This window comes from Chaetomium strumarium (assembly GCF_033439665.1).
Source record: "Chaetomium strumarium strain CBS 333.67 chromosome Unknown B0T15scaffold_2, whole genome shotgun sequence".
Lineage (NCBI taxonomy): Eukaryota > Fungi > Ascomycota > Sordariomycetes > Sordariales > Chaetomiaceae > Chaetomium > Chaetomium strumarium.
In genome coordinates this window covers 3,095,255-3,113,395 of record NW_026944430.1, presented here as the reverse complement: position 1 = coordinate 3,113,395, position 18,141 = coordinate 3,095,255, and the positions used below count along the sequence as shown (strand labels likewise).

Here is an 18,141-nt window from a genome sequence, read left to right as displayed (position 1 = left end):
GGGTAGAATGCGAGGAACACCAATAAAAAGGTAACAATAATCCGAGATCAAGAGATCAATATATATATGAAGGACGGGGAGCAAAACCCAACATTTCACTCTGAAGCTCACAGCAGCTCGTCAAGAAAAGAAACCAGCTTCTTCAGCGGTATGACGCTCATCTCATCCCTGTCCCTGCGTTTTCCGAGATCAGACTTGGAGTGAAGGGAGATGAGGCCCGATCAGGCACAGACCAAGGCGACCTTCAGCTTTAAGTAGTAGTCCGGAAAATGCAGCCACAGTGGGAGGATGCGTATACCACACGGTAGATCGGCCGCGATCCTGTGCGTTCTCGGGAGCGGCGACAAGGGGGGCCGGGAGGACTTCAGGACCCGCAACTCGCCGCCGAGCCGCTGATTGACCAATCCCATCTTGGCTTCCTTGTCTGCCCGGGAAGCCTCCGGAGTCTTGGTTTTACTACTACTAGTAGTAGTACGTGCATGGCGCAGACGGGGTGCTAGTTCGTTGCCGCGCGATGGAAAACGGGTACACCGCGTTGAGAAAATCTTGTATAGTTCCCTTGTAGCAGGGTCAAGGGAAACAGACGACAAAACTCAGAACGCTGCTCAGATCGCGCTGGTATAGAGTTAAAGCATCCATCTAGCCACCGGCAGGGGAGCACAGCGCATGCGAACTTCGCTCAGGCAGGACAGATGATACAGTACAATAATACAGAGACGGGAAGTTACATCAACGTTGACCTGTATCATACAACACACTGGCACCCGCAAGTGCAGAGGGAAGACACACTATTCTATCCACACCCAGGCTTCTTCGCATGGCTCGCTCCCGTTAAAGAAAACAGAAACCCTTCTTCCTGGCAACTTGCGGGGAGGGTTTTAGTTTTTCTACCCCCTTCGCTGCTGCATGCGCCGCCACGATACCTATTGATACAGACATGTACGAGTTGAGTAGCACGGGTTGGACTTGGCCCAGTCGAACGCAGGCATGGACCGGCTGGTTCTCTCTTTGCCCACATCACCGCCGCCTCTCTCTCTCACCTCTCGCCGTCGGGGCTCTTCTCGAACAACGCAGGTTGCGGCTCGGTGGGCGAATCTGTGCTCTCGGTCGGGAAGGGCGGGGGCGCGCTCTCCTGGCCGTTGCGGCCGTCAAAGAACTTGGAGAACTCCTCCTTCTCGGGCCACTCGCGCGGACCGAGCAGCCTGACCAGGTCGTCGCGCGTCAGCACCTCCTTGCGGAGCAGCTCCTCGGCCACCAGGCCAATCTCCTTCTTCTTGGCCGTGAGCAGCTCCTTGCACTGCTTGTACGCCTCGTCGACGATGCGCCGCACCTCGGCGTCGATGGCCTGCGCCGTCGACTCGGCGAACGGCTTGTGCAGCTGGTTCTGGTCGTTCTCGAAGTGCAGCGGGCCCAGCTTCTCCGACATGCCCCACTGCGTCACCATGGTAGTGGCCATGCGCGTGACCTTTTTGAAGTCGTCGCTCGCGCCCGTCGTGACCGTCGGGAAGTGCAGCTCCTCCGAGACGCGTCCGCCCAGCGTCATGGCCATGCGGTCCATGAGCTGGTTGGTCGTCATCAGGTACGCGTCGCTGGACGGGAGGTACTGCGCGTACCCTAGAGCACCCTGCCCACGCGGGATGATGGACACCTTAAGCAACGGGTCCGCCCACCGAAAGAACCAGCCGCAAATGGCGTGCCCGGCCTCGTGGTACGCCACTGTCCGCTTCTCCTCCGGGCTGAGGACCAGGGACTTGCGCTCCAAGCCGCCAATGACACGCTCGATGGCCTGCTCAAAGTGGATCATCTTGACTTCGGGTGCATTGGCTCTGGCGGCTATGGGGCCAGTTAGCAGCTGGATCGAGCCAAGAAGAAGATTTCAACAACGCGCGTGTGAGTGGGAAAAAAAAGGAGAGAAAAGAAAGAAAAAAAAGCCGGTGGGCTCTTACCGATCAGTGCCGCTTCGTTGACGGCATTGGCAATGTCAGCACCAGCGAAGCCGGGCGTCAAGGCCGCAAGACGTCCCGTCAGGTACTCCATGTCCTCCTTGGTCAGGATCTTCTTTAGGTGCACCTTGAAGATGTCCTGCCGGCCCTTCATCGTCGGCCTGTCGATGTGGATGTGTCGGTCGAACCGGCCCGGCCGCATCAGCGCCTTGTCCAGGACGTCGGGTCTGTTGGTACCGGCGAGGACCACCACCTGCTCCGAGGTGTTAAACCCGTCCATCTCCGTCAGGATCTGGTTGAGCGTCGACTCCCGCTCGTCGTTACCGCCGCTCCGGAAACCGCCGCCGTCGGAACGGGACCTGCCGATGGCATCGATCTCATCGATGAAGATGATGCACGGCGCGTTCTTGCGCGCCGTCGCGAAGAGGTCCCGGACACGGGACGCACCGACACCGACGAACATCTCGACGAACTCGGAACCGCTGACGCTGAAGAAAGGGACCTGCGACTCGCCCGCCGTCGCCTTCGCGAGCAGCGTCTTACCGGTTCCGGGAGGTCCCGACAGGATGGCACCGCGGGGGATCTTGGCACCTAACCTCTGGAACCGCTCGGGCGTCCGTAGGAAGCTGACAAACTCCATGATCTCGGTCTTGGCCTCGTCCATGCCCGCCACGTCGGAAAACTTGACCTTGACGGCCGTGTCGTGGTTGAACATCTTGGCCCTGCTCTTGCCGAAGCCGAACATGCCACTGGACGCGCCGCCGCCGGCCCTGCGCGACAGCCAGGCGAGCAGGCCGACGAGCAGGAGGGTGGGTCCAAAGGCCATCAGGAGATTCGTCGCCACGCCCTCGCGCGCGTAGCTGACCGGTATCCTCTCCGAGGGCGGGATTCCGAGCTCGGCCTGGGCGTCGTCTAGCCGCCTCTCGAATGCGTCGATGGACCCGATCGAGAAATAGTACGTCGTGTTGGGATTTGTATCGGGCTGCCCGGACTCGGAAAACTGCATCCCGACGTTCTGGTAGAGCTCGACCCGTACGCGGTTCCCGACGACGGTGAGCTTCTTGACCAGGCCCTTGTCCAGGAAGTTCCGGCGGAGCTCCTGCCATGTGATTTCGCGAGACGTCTCGCCGGGGAAGAACATCATGGTGAGAGGGTACATGACGGCCGCACTAATGACCCACGTCAAGAGGTCGGACGCACTGAAATTGCGCGGTGGCTGCGGTGGCGGAGCGCCCTTTTGTTGTTTCTGTCCTTGCTGGCCAGACTGCTTCTGCTGCTGCTGCTGCTGCTGCTGCCTTTGCCGTTGTCCATGTGCCTCCTTTCGCTGTTTGGTGCCCTGTTGTTTTTCTTCTTCAGTCCTTTCCCGCTGGTCTCTGGCATCCTCCTGCTCGCCCGGCTTGTTCGATGTAAAATCCGGTACTTCGTTTTCGTTTTTCTGGAGCTCCGCCGCCATCCTGTACGCTATCCGGGGTATTTTCAAAGCGTCCCTCATGCTAAGCGTCCCGTTCTTCCTGGCCCGCAGAATATCCCGAAGCTCTTCTGGAACGCCAATCTCCCTCACCCCCTTGAAGATCTCCCCCATCTCCTCCCGCTGCTGCTTCGTAGGGAGAGTCCCCATGAAGACCCTGAGGATCTCGAGTTCCTCGTCGTCTAGACGGACAAACCCGGGCGGAGGCGCCCGTTGCTTGGTCGCCGCCTCCTGGCTCGTTGTGTCGGCATCGTTCGGACTCCTCGAGGCGTTGCCTTGGTGCTCGTTCGGTCCATCCGGTCTTGGCAAGTTCGTCGACTTGAATCGGGCCGCTCGGAGTGCCGCGGCGGGCGCGCTCTGAGGGAAGCGGGCGGCTCGAAATATTGTCGGCCCGGCTAATGACCTTAGCGATGGCCTCGAACAGCGCGCCAGTTGGCGTGCTGAAGTGCGAAACATGGTCGCAACGGCGGAGGGTGTTGAGGAGGAGAATTGGTTCGGTGACGTGGGGGCCGAAGTCAAGGTGCGAAGGCAACGTCTCTGAAGAGATTGCGGGTCCTCCCAACCCGGGATCTATCCGAGATTCCGGGCCTCCGACGCACGCTCGAGCCCAGACGGCCTCTCTCCTAACCACTCTATCTTCCTCGGGCTCGTTGCCCCTTGTTGCCCATGCACGGCTGCGTCGCCGCCAGCAGGAAGTAATTGATCGTTGATGCGTGCTCTTGTCGATGCGCCGTCTCCGAAACGGCTCGGTCGGAAAATAATTCCAAGTCGCATCCGCAGAACGGACGACCACGTGATCCGGAGTTAAAACGTGCCACACTAGCGCGTCATCCACACAAATTGCACTGGCTGCTGGGCCGCTGACCAACACCAATTTACACCACGCTCGTGCTGTGGAGTGGATCGAGTCAGAAACCGGAAGACTAGATGCCTAAGAGGTAGGTCCCTAGGCAGGAGTCGAGTGACGTACAGATGAGTATTCCGTTTTCACGGGATCAACCGGAGTAAACATCTTCTAGAACTAAGGTACTAAGGTAACTACTAGTAGGTACAATACCTTGTTGGATTACAGTGAGAATAGTGCTACATTGGGTGGGCAATGAGTCGTGCAGGCAAGGTCCCGGACCTTTCAGGTTATGCGGTAATCTACTACCTGATCATCGGATGTCTGTACGGAGTAGTAGTATCTAGAATCTGTACTGCCAATCTCGATCACCATGTTCCACGTCAACACGTCTATGTAGATATTTAAAAGCAGTACACGAGACAAGTCGTCTAACAAAATAAGATATGAATACATGCAAGAAGGAGCAGGAGCTGAAACCTGGACACCCTAACACCGCGGCCGAAAACCCAAGGCGTCGTAAATGCGCGAACATAACAGTCTGAGACTGGCACAATCCGAAGAAAGAAAATCCGGCCACATCATACAATCCAACCGAGAGAACGAGAAAAGGGAACATGCCTGCGCCCGCTATGAAGTGAAGGTAAATAAAACTTTCGCAGCATCCAGACCGTCTCTGCAGAGCTCAAACAGTTGAAATGGGCTGACTGACCACGCCTGCCTCGTTACCTTCAATAGCATCACCCTGCTTGTCTCAATGAGCAGAGGTCACCTCTCTCAGGAAGGAGGTGGTCCCTGACGTCCGTTCCCACCCGAGTTGTCCACCAAGCTTCCATAGTTTCCATTCTCAACACTCGGATAGGCCCCGCCACTCATCTCGGCCCAGTCCCAGTCCAGCGTCATGGGCAGACTGAATAGATCTTGCGGCAACATCGGCTGCTGGAAATAGCCGCCTGCTGCCCCCAGTCCTGTCCCAGGAAGCGGCGGGCTAGTCAGTCCGCTGTTCATGAACGCAGCCATGTCCCCGTAGTAGTCCGAGTTGCTGTCGGGCGTGAAGTCATTGTTGCCGGCCCAGCCCGTGGAGGCGTCAAGCCCAGGCGACGAGACCTGGCTCCTGCTGCCCGCCATTGGGCTGTATCCATTGTTGGCGTTTGGTGGGGAACGGTGATCGTGGGCTGGCGGGGTAAGGTGTGTGTTGTTGCTGTTCGCAGTGTGACTCGGAATCGGCTGAGGAGTTGCGGAGTTCGCGGTGGTGGGTCGTGAAGAAGGCGGAATCGGGTTCGGGTTGAATGACGGAGACTGGCCTGTTGTTGTGTTGGCGTTGTGATTGTTGTTGTTATTGTTGTCGTTGTTGGAATTCGTCGTTGGTTTGCTGTTCGACGACTGGTCCTGGTTCTTCCGTTTCCGCCGGGACGCGTGGTCCTTCTCTGCGTTTTCGACCACGACCTTTGCGATCCGCTCAAACTCGGAGCATACACCCAGCATGCGGTGGACACCGCCCGTTTCCGCCTCGTCGCCAAGTGCCGACAGGAAGGTGACGACCACATTCATCAGTTTGGTATCTGACCGTGCCCGTGGATCGAGGGGATTCTGCAGGATATTGCCGAAAAGCGTGACAAGCGCAGACACCGGGAAATACAACACCATCCTGCAGCGCAATTTAGAATAACCGGTCAACCACAGCAGCGGCAAGGCAGAAAAGGTGGAATCAACTCACCAGACACAGGAGAAATCTCCCTGCGGGATGTACTTCAGTAGAGATATTGATGCCCTGGCAGCAGATGTACACAGTGCCGCCGACGAGAAGATGCGAGGATTCAACGGCCTGGCATTGAGCCCCTGAATTGCATAGTTGGATAGCCGACTGGTCCAATAGCCGTGGTGGATCGACATGCGGTGGATGGTGGTAAGACAGTTGTAGTAGTTGAAATGCAGCATGACAATGTGAAGGATCAGCGGGGTATGGGACGCTTTGATCTCGTGCTCCGGCCGGAAGTCGATGGGAATGCGGTCCTTCCAGTCTTCCAGCTCTTTGTCGAGCTCCCCGATGGTGTTCAGCAGCTCACCGTCCGACTGCTTGGTCGCCTTTGTCGAGTAAAGCCTCGTATACACCTTGCTCTCGACGATGGCCAGCTCGCACATGACCCTGAAGAGATTCATCTTGCCTTTCCCATCCGCCAAAGGAATGTTCCCTATGCCGTCGGCAGGGTCGACATCGGGAAGCTCCACATTCATGTCGTTGTCGTCTTGCGCCGGTGGCCGCCCAGACCGAAGGCAAAGATCCTTGTCCAACATGTAAGCGATCCAAAACACCCGCTTGCGCTGCTCGATCTCGATGGGGTTCAGGTTGAATCCCGTGCCACGCTTGTGGAGGCCGATGGTGTGCGAGAGCCGGATTGCCGTGGCAATGAGCAGGAAAGACGGCTGCGGGTTAGGAGTTCCCTGCATGAACAGAGACATGCCAAGCAGGGCCTGGACGCTGAGCAGGTCCGTGTTGCGCATCATCAGTTCCGAGATGACTGCCATGGCATTCTTCATATAATCCCAGGCCCTGTCATCCTCCTCCTGCGGGACCAGGTTGCTCATCACGCGTAGCCGATGAGCAATGGCGAGGACGACATTGAGACTGGCCCACCACCCGGACCCGGTGTAAGGGTCGCCCGAGTACTGCCTCTCCACCAGGTGCATAAAGGTCGGTTGGTGGAACAGCGGGAATATGCAGTTGAAGTTCTCGAAGTAGTCCTTGAGGAGGGATAGCGCCTCTGGCTTGGGTGGCAAGTCTCTGAAGATGGTGCGGCGGAAGACGTCCCCAAAGACATCGGGCTTCCACGCCGTCCACTTGTGGTCGTCGATTGAGACATCCGAAATCATCTGCTGGAAGGACGTGTCCCCCATCTTCTCGTTGACCCATTGTATCCCCTTGGGCGAGAAAATGGAGAAGCCAGAGGAGGAGCCTTCGGAAGGGTTAGCGCGCTAATGCCATGCCCCATTGGCCGCGGTTCTGTGACGTACCGATATACCGCGTCTCACCATAGTTGTTGGTGACGAGCGAACACATCATTTCCGACAGTTCCGCAACCTCTTCTTGCTCATCGTCCTGGTTCTCTTTCTCGGGCGTGACAGATCTCACCTTGTCGCCATCCTTGGCGGGCTCGGGAGATGCCAGCGAGCTGCGCGGCGTCGAGTTGCTCCTCTCTTGGCCCGACGCCGGGTGGGGCGGAGAAGTCGGATCGGACGCTGCCTGTGAAGCTTGTCGTGACTGCTGATGCTTCTCTACAAGCTTCTTCTCCAGTGTTCCCAGGTCGGTGGCGCCGTTGTCATCCTCGCCAAGCAAGCCTAAGGTACACGAAAGATGGTGAGCAGGCCGGCCCGTGAAAGCTGCCACCATCCGCTAATCAGGGCGAGGGGTCGCGGTCATACCTGATAACCTCAGCAGGTGCTCCATACGCCCCAAGCGGTTCTCAAGCCCCTCAATATACTTAGCCCTGGAATTGAATACGTAAGTCGACATTCTGTATCTTGAAGATGCGCAAGGAGATGCTCACCCCTTGGGAGGACTCCGCTTCTTTTCCACCTGCGTGAAGATGCACTCGGTCTTGTAATTGGTGCAATGCGTGCAGGCCGGTAACTTGCCATCGCACTTGATCTTCTTCTTCCTACACATGTCGCAGGCCTGCCAGTAGCGTCAGGTCGCGTCAGCGCACCTCCACCATATGCAGTCCCAAGAAAAGATACCGGCGCTGTAACTCACCCTCGCGATCCTCCGTCTCTTGGCTTCGTTTGTGTCCTCCAACAACCCATGATCCCCGAACATCTGCGCAGCAAGCAGATCAGGCGGCAGTTGAGGCATCGGAAGTCCATGGTCGTTGTAACCACCGAATATTTGTGGCGGCTGGTGTATCAGTGGAGGCGGAGGGATGGGCATCTGAAAGCCCCCGTGCATAGGGTGGTCCATCGTGCGGCGTGAGCGCTGTCCCGAGTATGGCCGGCCTCAATCACCAAGCTCTTGATGGCTGATCGGTGAGATTTCAAGCCTTGTCGATAACAACCTGGAACTTAAGTCGATAACAAATGGGAGAAAATTTTGGAAACCGCGGGGGGAAGTCCGACTGTTGCGCAGCGTAGCCGCCGACTGCAAGATGCTATTATTACCGTCCAGTCCCAGGGACGGGATGCAGCGGAACCTTCGGGATGTTGGGGGCTGAGCAGCTTGACACAAGATGATCGCTAGCAGAAGGCGTCTGGTTATTTCCGTAGCATGTCAACGGTCCTAGACGAACTCGAAAGGCCCTAATACGATGGTTGCGGCAGAGCGGACGTGTAGATGTCTCGACGGTCCTTTGAGATTCTGCCCGTTAGAGTGAGGTTGTCCGGGGTACATGCAAGTGGCGAGACAAGGCTGAAAGACAATGTCAGGGTCTTGAATGCCGTTGTGGGGCAAGGTGCTGGGGCCTAGTGGCGAGCAAATAAATTATCTCTACAGTAAGTATGAATATAGACGGAACCAGGAAAACTTGGATAGAAACTGGAAGACGACCAGATGACGGCAGACAGATGTTAGGTAGTGTGGAATTGACCTCAGGCGAGGAGGAACTTGACGCGTATTATGGCGGGGGCTCGGGTCCAGTTCAGCACTCGTCGATCAAGCTAAACCGGCAGGTGGGGCGCGGTACGGCGCCGATGGCACGCCGCCGAGAGCACAGACGGCCGCTAACTAAAATTCAGGGGTTCCTCATGGTGCTGCTGGTATGGAAGCTCACCGACGGCAAGGTAGGTACACGGACTCGAAACTCCCGTCTTGGTGATTGGAGATAGGTACCTAAGGATACTTAGGTATCAAAGAGCCTATGCATGGTCTACTTCCGTACATCTAACAAACCCACAATACAGAGCTCCCAAGCTAATCTGAAGGTGCGCAGAACGGTCCTCCACCCCTCCCACAGCACGCCGACAAGTAGCCGAACGACTGTGTAGGGTAAGGTACCTTAGGTTCGGGCTATGACTTCAACACCGTAGTCCTAGAACGAAAAGCACAGGCATTTCTGCCAAGCACATTACATACTTAACTGTACGCATCCTTCGGCTACCCACGTACTTTGCTGTGCAGCCGGGGGCAGTGAAAGCACGGCAAATCGGGCCAAGACTCATCAAAGGGCCCAATGTGCCACAGGGGCTTGACTTGCCTTACACAGTAGTAGTAATAGCAACTGGCATCACCTACACGCTTATTAGAACTTGCATTTCCATTAATACAACTATCACTATCCAACTCCCTGCCCAACAATCCGCGATGGCGTTCGACGCCAACATCTGTCTGCGCGGCTGCTCGGCTCGAGAGCCTTTGGCATATCTTCGAGGTCCAAGCCGGCAAACTCTTGCAAGTCCTAGTGTAGATGTTAATGAGACAGCTTCCACAGCCTTCTTTAACACTTCCGTCATCGCCCTGAGGATCTAGATTTCTAGGTCGACCATCATCACACGTGGTGAGGCCTCCCCCTGCCTCTTTTGCTTAACGGTCGAGGTCGGTTCGTTGCGACAGGGGTGTTGACCTACGACTGAGACAGACTTGAAACCGCGCGGGGGCATACCACGACCAGCGCGCAGGCATTATTACCACAGATGACAAATTTTCAAGTCTCAACCATCTGTAAAACACTTGTTTGCCAGCGGAGTACGTAGATATGTACTATCAATGCGGAGTTCAGGCCGGATAGCCCTTTATCCCGGCCACCACTTTTGTCATGCTTATAATTTTGAGATATCTTTTTGGGACAATGATAACCGCAGTATAATTAGAATGCCAGGGTCAGGGTTATATGTGGCCGGAAACGATGTGATATTTAATCCTGCGGGACCGAGCATTATACCCCGGTAACTAAGGCCCAGAAGGTCATCTCCATCCCATGGATGTCTGCCACAACATACTGCTGGTCATTCCAAATATGTACAGAGAAAGTGCCTGAAAGCCGCCTAGCGCCCTCTCTACGTATATTGCGGCCCGGTCCCCCCCCCAAACCCCCTTAACAAAGTTTGAACCGAACGACTCGCTGATAAAGCAGCAAGGGGACAAAACCACTGCCCAATATACCCAAAGTAGGTGCCTTCCCGAACCCCGTTTCTACATCTATAGCAACCCGCAGCTCCGAAAGATGGGCCTTGGGTATGGAAAGTGTATTCAAGAGACAGACGGGGAAATTACCCAAGATCGCGTCAGTGCTGCTGCTTGCCAACCATGCAGAGACAGCCCGCTTCCCCGCCGCCGCTGACGCCGGTGGTTCCAGACATTACAGAATAAAGCTGATGTGGCATATACGGTAGAATATAATCGACTGTTCGGGTCTAAAGCCCGAGGGTCATGTCTGCTCCGTGAACCGGGAAGTCGACACGCGCGAGCCGTCTCGCGAGGCAAGGCTGCGGCCGAGCGCATCCCGTACCGGTAACATGGCGGGATACGTCGAAGGCGGCCGGACGGCCGGCGAGGGTCCCTGTTCGCACACGGGGCTCCGCTGCGGTCCGTCTCGGAAGATGGGGACGCCGCTCACCGGCCGCATCGGAGATCCTAGCTGTAACGGCGGGGCGTTGGGATCGTCCAGATAACCCTGCGAGTCTCGGTAGTTGCCGACGTCATAGGGCGGGTCGGTATAGCCGTCGCCGCCGGATTCAAGGACTGAAATCAGTTTCCTGCCAGATACCCTGTAGAATCCCTTCTCCTGTGCCGCTGGCTGGCAAGGCGCGTCGATCGCTCGCTTACCGCCGCTCAGCTTGGAGAGGGCGGATGATGCTAACGCGAACGGACCTGACCGCTCCGTCATCGCGCCTCCTTCCCCTGCACCTGCTGGTGCACCTGCTCCTGCTCCTCCGCTGCCGCCGCCGTGCTTAGCTGCTCCTCCGGATGAAAAGCCCCTCCCCCGAGCGCTGCTATCCCCGTCGCCGAGGAGCATGATGCCCTGGCCACGTTGTTTCCTCCACTTGAACAGATACAATAAAACGAGTGCAATGAGCGCGATGCCAGCAACACTGCCAACGACCCCTCCAACAACGGCGTTCCGGGTTTGGGGTGTGAGACCAGAGGAGGCTTTGGCGGTCTGTGACACGGGGGCCGAGGTGGTCACCGGAGATCCGAGGCCGGCAGTTGCACTATCTCCGGTTCCGTCTGACTCAATCGTGAAAGCGTCGTCGGAAGTCGCTGTGGGTGTCAAAACAGAGCTGCTGCTCGTAATCAAAGTTGAAGCTGTACGCGAAGTCGAAGCGAGCGTGGTATATGAAGATGAGGTCCTCGTCGAATTTGAAAAGAGCCCCGTGGTGTAGTTGCCAAAGAATGACGCTGTGTGTGCTATTAATAGTGTCAGTCGACAGGAGGACGGTGACCCACGGAGGCAGTGAAACGCACAAGAATGGAACGCCCCGCTGGATAGCGTGGGAAGGGCCGACAGGCTGCTAAAAGGAGTGGAAGTCAAAAGAGTCTCGGATCTCAAAGTCTCGGATGACGTAGACGACGTAGGGGACGAAGATGACGTCTCCGGCTCGGCGGAGGTGTCGGTCGGCAGCGTGGCATCGCTGAGACCTATTGAAACGGAGAAAGACACGCTGGGCAGTACGTTGTCCAGAGCGGTAAGGCCGGCGCTGATGGTCGCCGGCGGGTCGAGCGATGTCGATGCAACAGGATCGGCGCTTCTTGAACGAAGGGTTTCGATGCTCGTGACTGCGCCCGAAGCATCGATGTAATGGACGATGGATACAGTCTGGACGATCACGACTTGGCGGTCGTGCAACTTGCCGTTTTGTTCTGAACGAATGTGTGGCGACGTACTGCTGCCGGCCTCGCGCGCATGCAAGAGACGGTGTTGGTGGTGAAGGTGTTGATGCTGGTGCTGATGCTTGTGGTTGTGGGTGTGGCGGGTGCTGCTGCGGCGGGCCTGAGAGAGTGAAGACCCGCTGGCTTCGCCTTGATTAGTCATGGCGGTTGCGTGGCTGTGAACGAATGTGGGCAAGCGCTGCCAGAAGAATGAGCGTCCGTGGCGATGGGCGCGAATCGCAGGCCGCAGCCCGAGCGATCCCCGTATTCGATAGCTCCCGTGACGATGGACTGGACGGCTACCGGCTCGTAAACTCCAAGCTGGCTGCTACGTGATTCTGAGAAGTTGGCTCGTCATGGTCGCAATCATCCCATCATCTCGTCCGTCCGCCTTGCCGAAAAAAAGAACAAAAGCTGGGAAATCGAATTCCTGGCGTGCAGATACCGGATCTAGTCGTCAACGCCCGAGCTCCCTCGCCGGATTCGAGTCAGCGATGCTGGAAGAGGTCAAAAGCTCGCACCGGCATGCCTGAAAACAGGACAGAGAAAGTGAAAAGCGCGAGCGGGCACGTCGCGTGGATATCTACCTGGTAACTAGGTAGCTCAGTATCCTACCCACGGCCGCGTGCAAGATCTTGCAGTATTTTTAATTTAAAGTGCCGGCCCCAGAGAGCGACGGACTGGGCTCGTACCTTCACCTGAGAGCCATGCGCGGACAATTTCGCTTCGTCCAACACTCGGCTTTTCCTCCGCCATGCAGCTCACCATTGGTTAATTCCCCTTGCTGAGCCCGGTCCGGGAGTGCGCATTTGGGATGCCATTGGTGCAGACGCTTAAAAGTTGCATTTTACGATGGAGAACATGGCCCCACTGTGTGCGGCCGAACGTTGGTCGCAACACGAACACAGGCTGCTGACTGCTGTTACACTAATCTGTAATAGCTACTAGTAAGGTACAGTACTGTGTGTGTGGAGGGCAGTGTTCCTTATCCCAACACACCAGACATAGTGTACAATACATACCTAGTGTAGGTACAGAACTGGATGCTTCACGTTACCTAATCGGTTTATCGCTCGTTCGACGACTTCGTTCTTGGTCTGGGCTACAGTGTAGGTATCCGTACACTTGCTACATATGTGTAAGGCAGGTACATTTTACAGTCATTATTATACCATACTTGCACTACCGTATCTGGCTATTCCTGAAATCGGGCAGGGGAAAAGTGGGTCTGGCTTTCTCCAAGAGTCCAACTCCAGTTCTCTCTCCGGCTGGGATGGACTCCTATTCCGTACATGACTCCGCACTACTAGGGCCAAACATTGAGAACGTTCGCTCGAACTGCCCGTATCTTTTGACTCTTGGCAGACCTGGAACTACAGGACGGTACTTTCACGTGCTTTGTAGGTTTCGTTTTCGCAAAAGAGCGTGGAATATCGACCCCGCGAATCATCTCAGGAGCACGCTCCATGGCCTGACGTCATCCAGCGGACGCCGAACCCGGGATCGGCGCATTCGATGTTGCAGGATCCGGTCCGTGCCGGACCCGGCGGCTCCGGGTGGCCGTCCGGGGTCATGGGCCCGTCCAACGACGGTCATGGCAGCCCGTACAGCCTACAGTATGCCTCGGGAGACCCCCGGGCCTCATCGACACAGTCGCTCATGTCGTCGATGGGCAGCGTGGAAGACGGCCGCAAACGGAGACTCCTTGTTGTTTACATCCACGGCTACATGGGCGACCGCTCCTCGTTCCGCTCATTCCCAGCCCATGTGCATAGCTTTCTGAAGGATCTGCTTGCAGAATCTCACGCTATTCACACCAAGATCTACCCGCGTTACAAGACATACAAATCGATTGAAGTCGCTCGTGACAACTTCAGCAACTGGTTGACGCCCCACGAATCCCCCACCACCGATGTGGTCTTGATAGGGCACTCTATGGGTGGTCTGCTGGCCGCAGAGGTGGTTTTATCGGTATGTGCACCCGGTTGCGGGTAGTCTCGCCGCATCAAATGGAGCGAGCTGACATGGCCTTGCAGCCAAACCGAGACCCGTACCATGCGTCATCTCCCTTCCGTCACCGCATCCTAGGCACTATTTCCCTTGATGCACCACTGCTGGGCCTGCATCCTGGCATCGTGGTCTCTGGAATCGCGAGTCTCTTTCGGCCGACTCCCGGTCCAGCACTGACGGACGAGGGTACACAGGACGAGTATGCCACGCCGAGTCCACCCCAGAATCTCTCGCCCGGTCCGTCTATCTATTCGGACGTCTCCCCGCTGCCGGGCGTTCTCTCGCCTACCCTCAGTCCCACTCCCTCTAGTTCAGCGGTGAGCTCCTCAGCACTCAACTCGCCTGACCCATATTTCGACCCAGCGTTCTTCAACGACGTTGCCTTTGTAGACCGCGGCTGGCTCAAGAACATTTTCCATTTTGCAAGCAAACACAAGCAAGAGAACCTATTTCGTGCGGCAGCGAATCATATCCTGTCCCACCTCGAATTCAATGCATGCCTAGCCGACTATGCTGGGCTGAGATCTAGGTACAATCACCTCCGGGCGTTGGAGGATGTTGACGATTGGCGGTCGTCCGAATCAGGGCAAAGACTCGCACGCGTCCGGTTTGTCAACTACTACACTGTCTCCACGGGAATCCCGAAGAGGCCCCGGCCGGCATCGCCATGTCGGTCTTCTAGAGGCCCGGACGTGCCTGGGGGAAATGATAAGCCACCATCTAGGTCATCGCTGGACATCGACCCAGCTTTTTCAACCCCCAGGATATCCGTCGAGATGTACAGCGATGGGTCGCGGCGGGGGAGCCTTCAAGTTCTCGAACCTATGCCAGAGCCCGAACCCCTTGAGCCGTCTAACGATACAAAATCCCCAAGTGAGACCCCGGACTTGGACCCGACCAGCGGCGCAGATAAAGACCCTCCCAGTATCACAACGAACCAAAACCCCGATCTACCTTCAATCCCCGACGTGCCCAATCCTCCCAGTCCCCCTGATCTAGACGCGATCCCAGACAAAGAGTCGCGGGAGCAAGCCAAAAAGGCCTTCAAGCTCTCCCAGAAGGCCTACTCTCAAGCCGTCAAAGCCCGCAACAGAGCCATCAAGGACCACCAAAAGGCGCTCGAGAAGCAGCAGCGCAAGGACGCGAAGGAACTCAAGAAGAAACAGCCCGCTCAAACGCTACACAAGTCCCCAACTACTCCTAACTGCAACGCCGACCCCGAGGGTGACAAGAAACAAATATCCCAAGAGCAAAAAGGAAAAGAAAAGAAGAGTAAACGGCGTAAGTTCTGCATGCTCCCTTCCAAGTCACCAAACACCGGTGAGCGCGATGCGGCCTGGGTGGAAGTTTTCATGGAGGGCGTGGACGAAGTGGGCGCCCACTGCGGCTTGTTCCTGCCCGGACCACACTACGAGCGGCTGGTGGGGGATGTCGGGGAGAGGGTTGCCGGGTGGGTGTGGGAGGATGCTTCAAGACGGGTTGCTCTGGGCTTGGAGGGGATGGAAATAGGGATTACGGAGCGAGAGGGGACTTAATGCCAGCATGTAAGGCATGGGCATGGGTTTCGTATAGGGAGGGAATAGGGGGGAGGGGCTTGGGGTGGCTGTTTACATTTCCATCGGGGAAAGGGGAAATGGCGGTTGCGTACCTGAGCGGCTGGATGGATTGAACATGAAGCACTAGCACAAGAAAGGGAAGCTCGCCGTCCAAAGCCTACTAGGTGACCCCTCTTCATGTGATAAGAGGAACCTTGAGATCCAAGTATCAATATAATGTAATCATATTAGCTTCGGACCTCAAAAGGCCTAGTTTATACCTTACACCAAGTCGGCGTTTCGATGGCGCCGCAAGTGTATAGGGTAGCGGCGACGAGGTCTGGCAGCGACCAGTATCCAAACAGGGGTCGTCAGTACCAAGATCGCTTTCCCCTCGTCGCCGCCAGCCCTCATCGCCACCACCCTCACGGCTAGCTGTCCGGCAGTGTGAGGACCATACGCTCCGAGCTGCGAGGAGGGAGAGTCCTCTCCATATGGGCATCACCACGGGTCATCGCCCCATTATCCTCCCCAAGCTCCAGTCAAACGTTCCGCATAACCAGCTTTCTGATTGTCCTTGTCCGTCTCGCATGTCCCTTACCTCTCACGCTCGATGGCACGTAGCACAGGCAAGCCGGGGAATATTGTTCTCCTTTGCTGCGAGGAATGTTCGGTCAACCGGGCCCGCCAGGTACATGCACTTGTCACCTACGCCATACAAACGGAGGCGGATCCGTATGCAAAGAGCCACCACCATACAAGGCACCACAACAGTAAGGTAAGACACATACAATTGGCCTATCTAATGGCCATTGCCCCTTCCATTTATATACATTCCTTCAATATCCGGGGAATTTTGTCCACCCAAGGGTTAGTAGATTCCTGAAGTAGGCCGGCCTAGCCTTGTTCTGCTCCTTCACTACGGCCAATGTTAATACTTTTTCTACCGTAGCAAAACCCAGCTTGGGACGTACCTCCAATCTTTTCTGGGCCATGGCGTATCGCCTCGGCGGCGGATCGGGCGGCATTCTGGGTGCGCTTCGGCCGGGGTCTGCCTCTCCCGCGGCGCAGCTCAACGGGCTGGCTGCATGGTCTACCACCGGCAGACTCCTAAGTGCCTGTGATCGGCGTGCCCTTTGCCATAGTCATGGCTCTCGGCAGAATCTGCCGTGTCTCGTGGCTCAAGCCGTCCTGCATAGCCCTGCCTCGGGTGAAGTGAACGTCCCAAACATCCTGCGGTGTCTTCATGAGCGCTATCAATCCGTCTTGTCGGTAAGGATCTTCCTTGACTTCGTCAAAGTGACCTTGTACGCCGAGCTTCTTGATGTGGCCTTTATACGTTTTCCTAAGCGCATTCTTTTCGCCGTTGGGCAGCACACGGGCGACCTCCGTAGCGAGTCTGGTCAAGCCATACATCTTGAAAAGATCTTCCGACACTTGAGGCCGGGGAAGAGGGTGCGCTGCATCAACGTTAACTAAGTAAGTCCTTGTAAGATGCGGCGAATCGACGCCGTCCCCGCCTTCTCATATGAGGCGATTGAAAAGAGCATGATGAGGGCACATGCGCCACGGTAAGTGCGCAGTGGAAAGCCTGCTGGAAGTGAAGTTGCGTGGAACAGGTCGAAGGGGGCCTTACGGAATTTGCAAATAAGGTACTTCTCGCTGACGTGAACTTTCTTCTGCGCTCTGTCGCCCATGTCGTCAACTTCTCGTTTGCGCTTGCGTGGGGAAGTTTCGCCCATGATATTATCATGCACCATTTCCGAAGGGAGCGAGCTTCCGTTGACGCTGTGAGCGGGGGTCGGCAGCGTGGTGGTAGTCGATGCTAAAGAGCCGGTCATGCTCGTCGTCGGATCGCTTGTTCCGGGAGAGAGGGAGGGGCTTTGCGGCGTTTGAGGGTGGAAGGACATGATGGACCGAGAATGCGAGAATGCGAGAATGTGGGAGAATTGACGTGAACTGGCGCGAGGTTCTGAGCGCAGCGATCGCCCGGCCGGTGGCGACCGATCCGGACAAAGAAAGCCGTCTGAAATGGTCGCAACGACAATCGCCGAACCTCCAATCCGTCAACGCTCCTCCTCCAGTCGGCGAACGACAGTGATTCGTATCTCTAGACTGCTCTGATGTCAAAAAGTCGATTTTCGATTGATCGGTCGGCGTTACGCGGAATTTCAGGCTTGTTGGGTCGCTGCGCGATGAAATGGGGTTGGGCGGTAATGAGGCGGTTTGTCGATGATGGAAGGTGAGATGTCGGCTGAGGAGAGGAGGTGCAGTTCCGGTTCTTCTACATAAGGGACGTGGGTCGGGGCCGGTTGCCCAGCTTCCATCACGTCCGGCCCATTCAGCACAGTGCGGAACTGATGTCTGCAGTACTCTCAAAGTGCATGGTTCGAGCTTTCACACTGTACTGTACTGTATGCGCACGCCCGTCCAAGAACTGAAGCCCAGCTGCCCGCAGGCCAATCGGAACTTTCAATATTCTTCCCTGACTGCTTCTTACCTTCTACCTTAGTGTAGTTAGTGTACGGCCCGAAGTCCGCCAAAAA

At 56.5% G+C, this 18,141-nt stretch overlaps 5 protein-coding genes across 5 annotated transcripts; 1 reads left to right on the top strand and 4 right to left on the bottom strand.

The window, feature by feature from the left end:
• Nucleotides 1-993: 993 nt before the first annotated feature.
• On the bottom strand, nucleotides 994-4,278 carry B0T15DRAFT_115939 (peptidase family M41-domain-containing protein). Its single transcript, XM_062861555.1, has 2 exons — nucleotides 1,947-4,278; nucleotides 994-1,833 (listed from the first exon to the last, which is right to left on the bottom strand). The coding sequence occupies exons 1-2, from the start codon at nucleotides 3,865-3,867 to the stop codon at nucleotides 1,037-1,039; spliced, it is 2,718 nt and encodes a 905-aa protein (XP_062724481.1). The 5' UTR covers nucleotides 3,868-4,278; the 3' UTR covers nucleotides 994-1,036.
• Nucleotides 4,279-4,871: 593 nt separating this feature from the next.
• Nucleotides 4,872-8,476, bottom strand: B0T15DRAFT_115937 (fungal-specific transcription factor domain-containing protein). The gene is made up of 6 exons (XM_062861554.1): nucleotides 8,007-8,476; nucleotides 7,801-7,928; nucleotides 7,676-7,740; nucleotides 7,268-7,591; nucleotides 5,973-7,209; nucleotides 4,872-5,903 (listed from the first exon to the last, which is right to left on the bottom strand). The coding sequence occupies exons 1-6, from the start codon at nucleotides 8,208-8,210 to the stop codon at nucleotides 5,033-5,035; spliced, it is 2,829 nt and encodes a 942-aa protein (XP_062724480.1). The 5' UTR covers nucleotides 8,211-8,476; the 3' UTR covers nucleotides 4,872-5,032.
• Nucleotides 8,477-10,369: 1,893 nt separating this feature from the next.
• B0T15DRAFT_115899 (uncharacterized protein) lies at nucleotides 10,370-12,309 on the bottom strand. Its single transcript, XM_062861553.1, has 2 exons — nucleotides 11,646-12,309; nucleotides 10,370-11,588 (listed from the first exon to the last, which is right to left on the bottom strand). Exons 1-2 carry the CDS (start codon nucleotides 12,211-12,213, stop codon nucleotides 10,609-10,611), a joined length of 1,548 nt encoding a protein of 515 aa, XP_062724479.1. The 5' UTR covers nucleotides 12,214-12,309; the 3' UTR covers nucleotides 10,370-10,608.
• A 1,313-nt stretch (nucleotides 12,310-13,622) lies between these two features.
• Nucleotides 13,623-15,595, top strand: B0T15DRAFT_392783 (uncharacterized protein; the record flags this gene model as incomplete). The annotated part of the gene is made up of 2 exons (XM_062864659.1): nucleotides 13,623-14,021; nucleotides 14,087-15,595. The coding sequence occupies 2 exons, from the start codon at nucleotides 13,623-13,625 to the stop codon at nucleotides 15,593-15,595; spliced, it is 1,908 nt and encodes a 635-aa protein (XP_062724478.1).
• Nucleotides 15,596-16,524: 929 nt separating this feature from the next.
• B0T15DRAFT_115874 (Rox3 mediator complex subunit-domain-containing protein) lies at nucleotides 16,525-17,564 on the bottom strand. The gene is made up of 2 exons (XM_062861552.1): nucleotides 17,232-17,564; nucleotides 16,525-17,055 (listed from the first exon to the last, which is right to left on the bottom strand). The coding sequence occupies exons 1-2, from the start codon at nucleotides 17,503-17,505 to the stop codon at nucleotides 16,706-16,708; spliced, it is 624 nt and encodes a 207-aa protein (XP_062724477.1). The 5' UTR covers nucleotides 17,506-17,564; the 3' UTR covers nucleotides 16,525-16,705.
• Nucleotides 17,565-18,141: the final 577 nt, after the last annotated feature.

Coding starts and splice junctions, on each gene's coding strand:
- B0T15DRAFT_115939 (XM_062861555.1), bottom strand. CDS start 3,867: ATGTTTCGCACTTCAGCACGCCAACTGGCGCGCTGTTCGAGGCCATCG. Junction 1,834..1,946: donor CAACGAAGCGGCACTGATCG/GTAAGAGCCCAC, acceptor CTGGCCCCATAG/CCGCCAGAGCCAATGCACCC.
- B0T15DRAFT_115937 (XM_062861554.1), bottom strand. CDS start 8,210: ATGGACCACCCTATGCACGGGGGCTTTCAGATGCCCATCCCTCCGCCT. Junction 7,741..7,800: donor AAGCGGAGTCCTCCCAAGGG/GTGAGCATCTCC, acceptor ATTCAATTCCAG/GGCTAAGTATATTGAGGGGC. Junction 7,592..7,675: donor GCACCTGCTGAGGTTATCAG/GTATGACCGCGA, acceptor CGTGTACCTTAG/GCTTGCTTGGCGAGGATGAC.
- B0T15DRAFT_115899 (XM_062861553.1), bottom strand. CDS start 12,213: ATGACTAATCAAGGCGAAGCCAGCGGGTCTTCACTCTCTCAGGCCCGC. Junction 11,589..11,645: donor CAGCGGGGCGTTCCATTCTT/GTGCGTTTCACT, acceptor CACTATTAATAG/CACACACAGCGTCATTCTTT.
- B0T15DRAFT_115874 (XM_062861552.1), bottom strand. CDS start 17,505: ATGTCCTTCCACCCTCAAACGCCGCAAAGCCCCTCCCTCTCTCCCGGA. Junction 17,056..17,231: donor GTACCTTATTTGCAAATTCC/GTAAGGCCCCCT, acceptor ACGTTGATGCAG/CGCACCCTCTTCCCCGGCCT.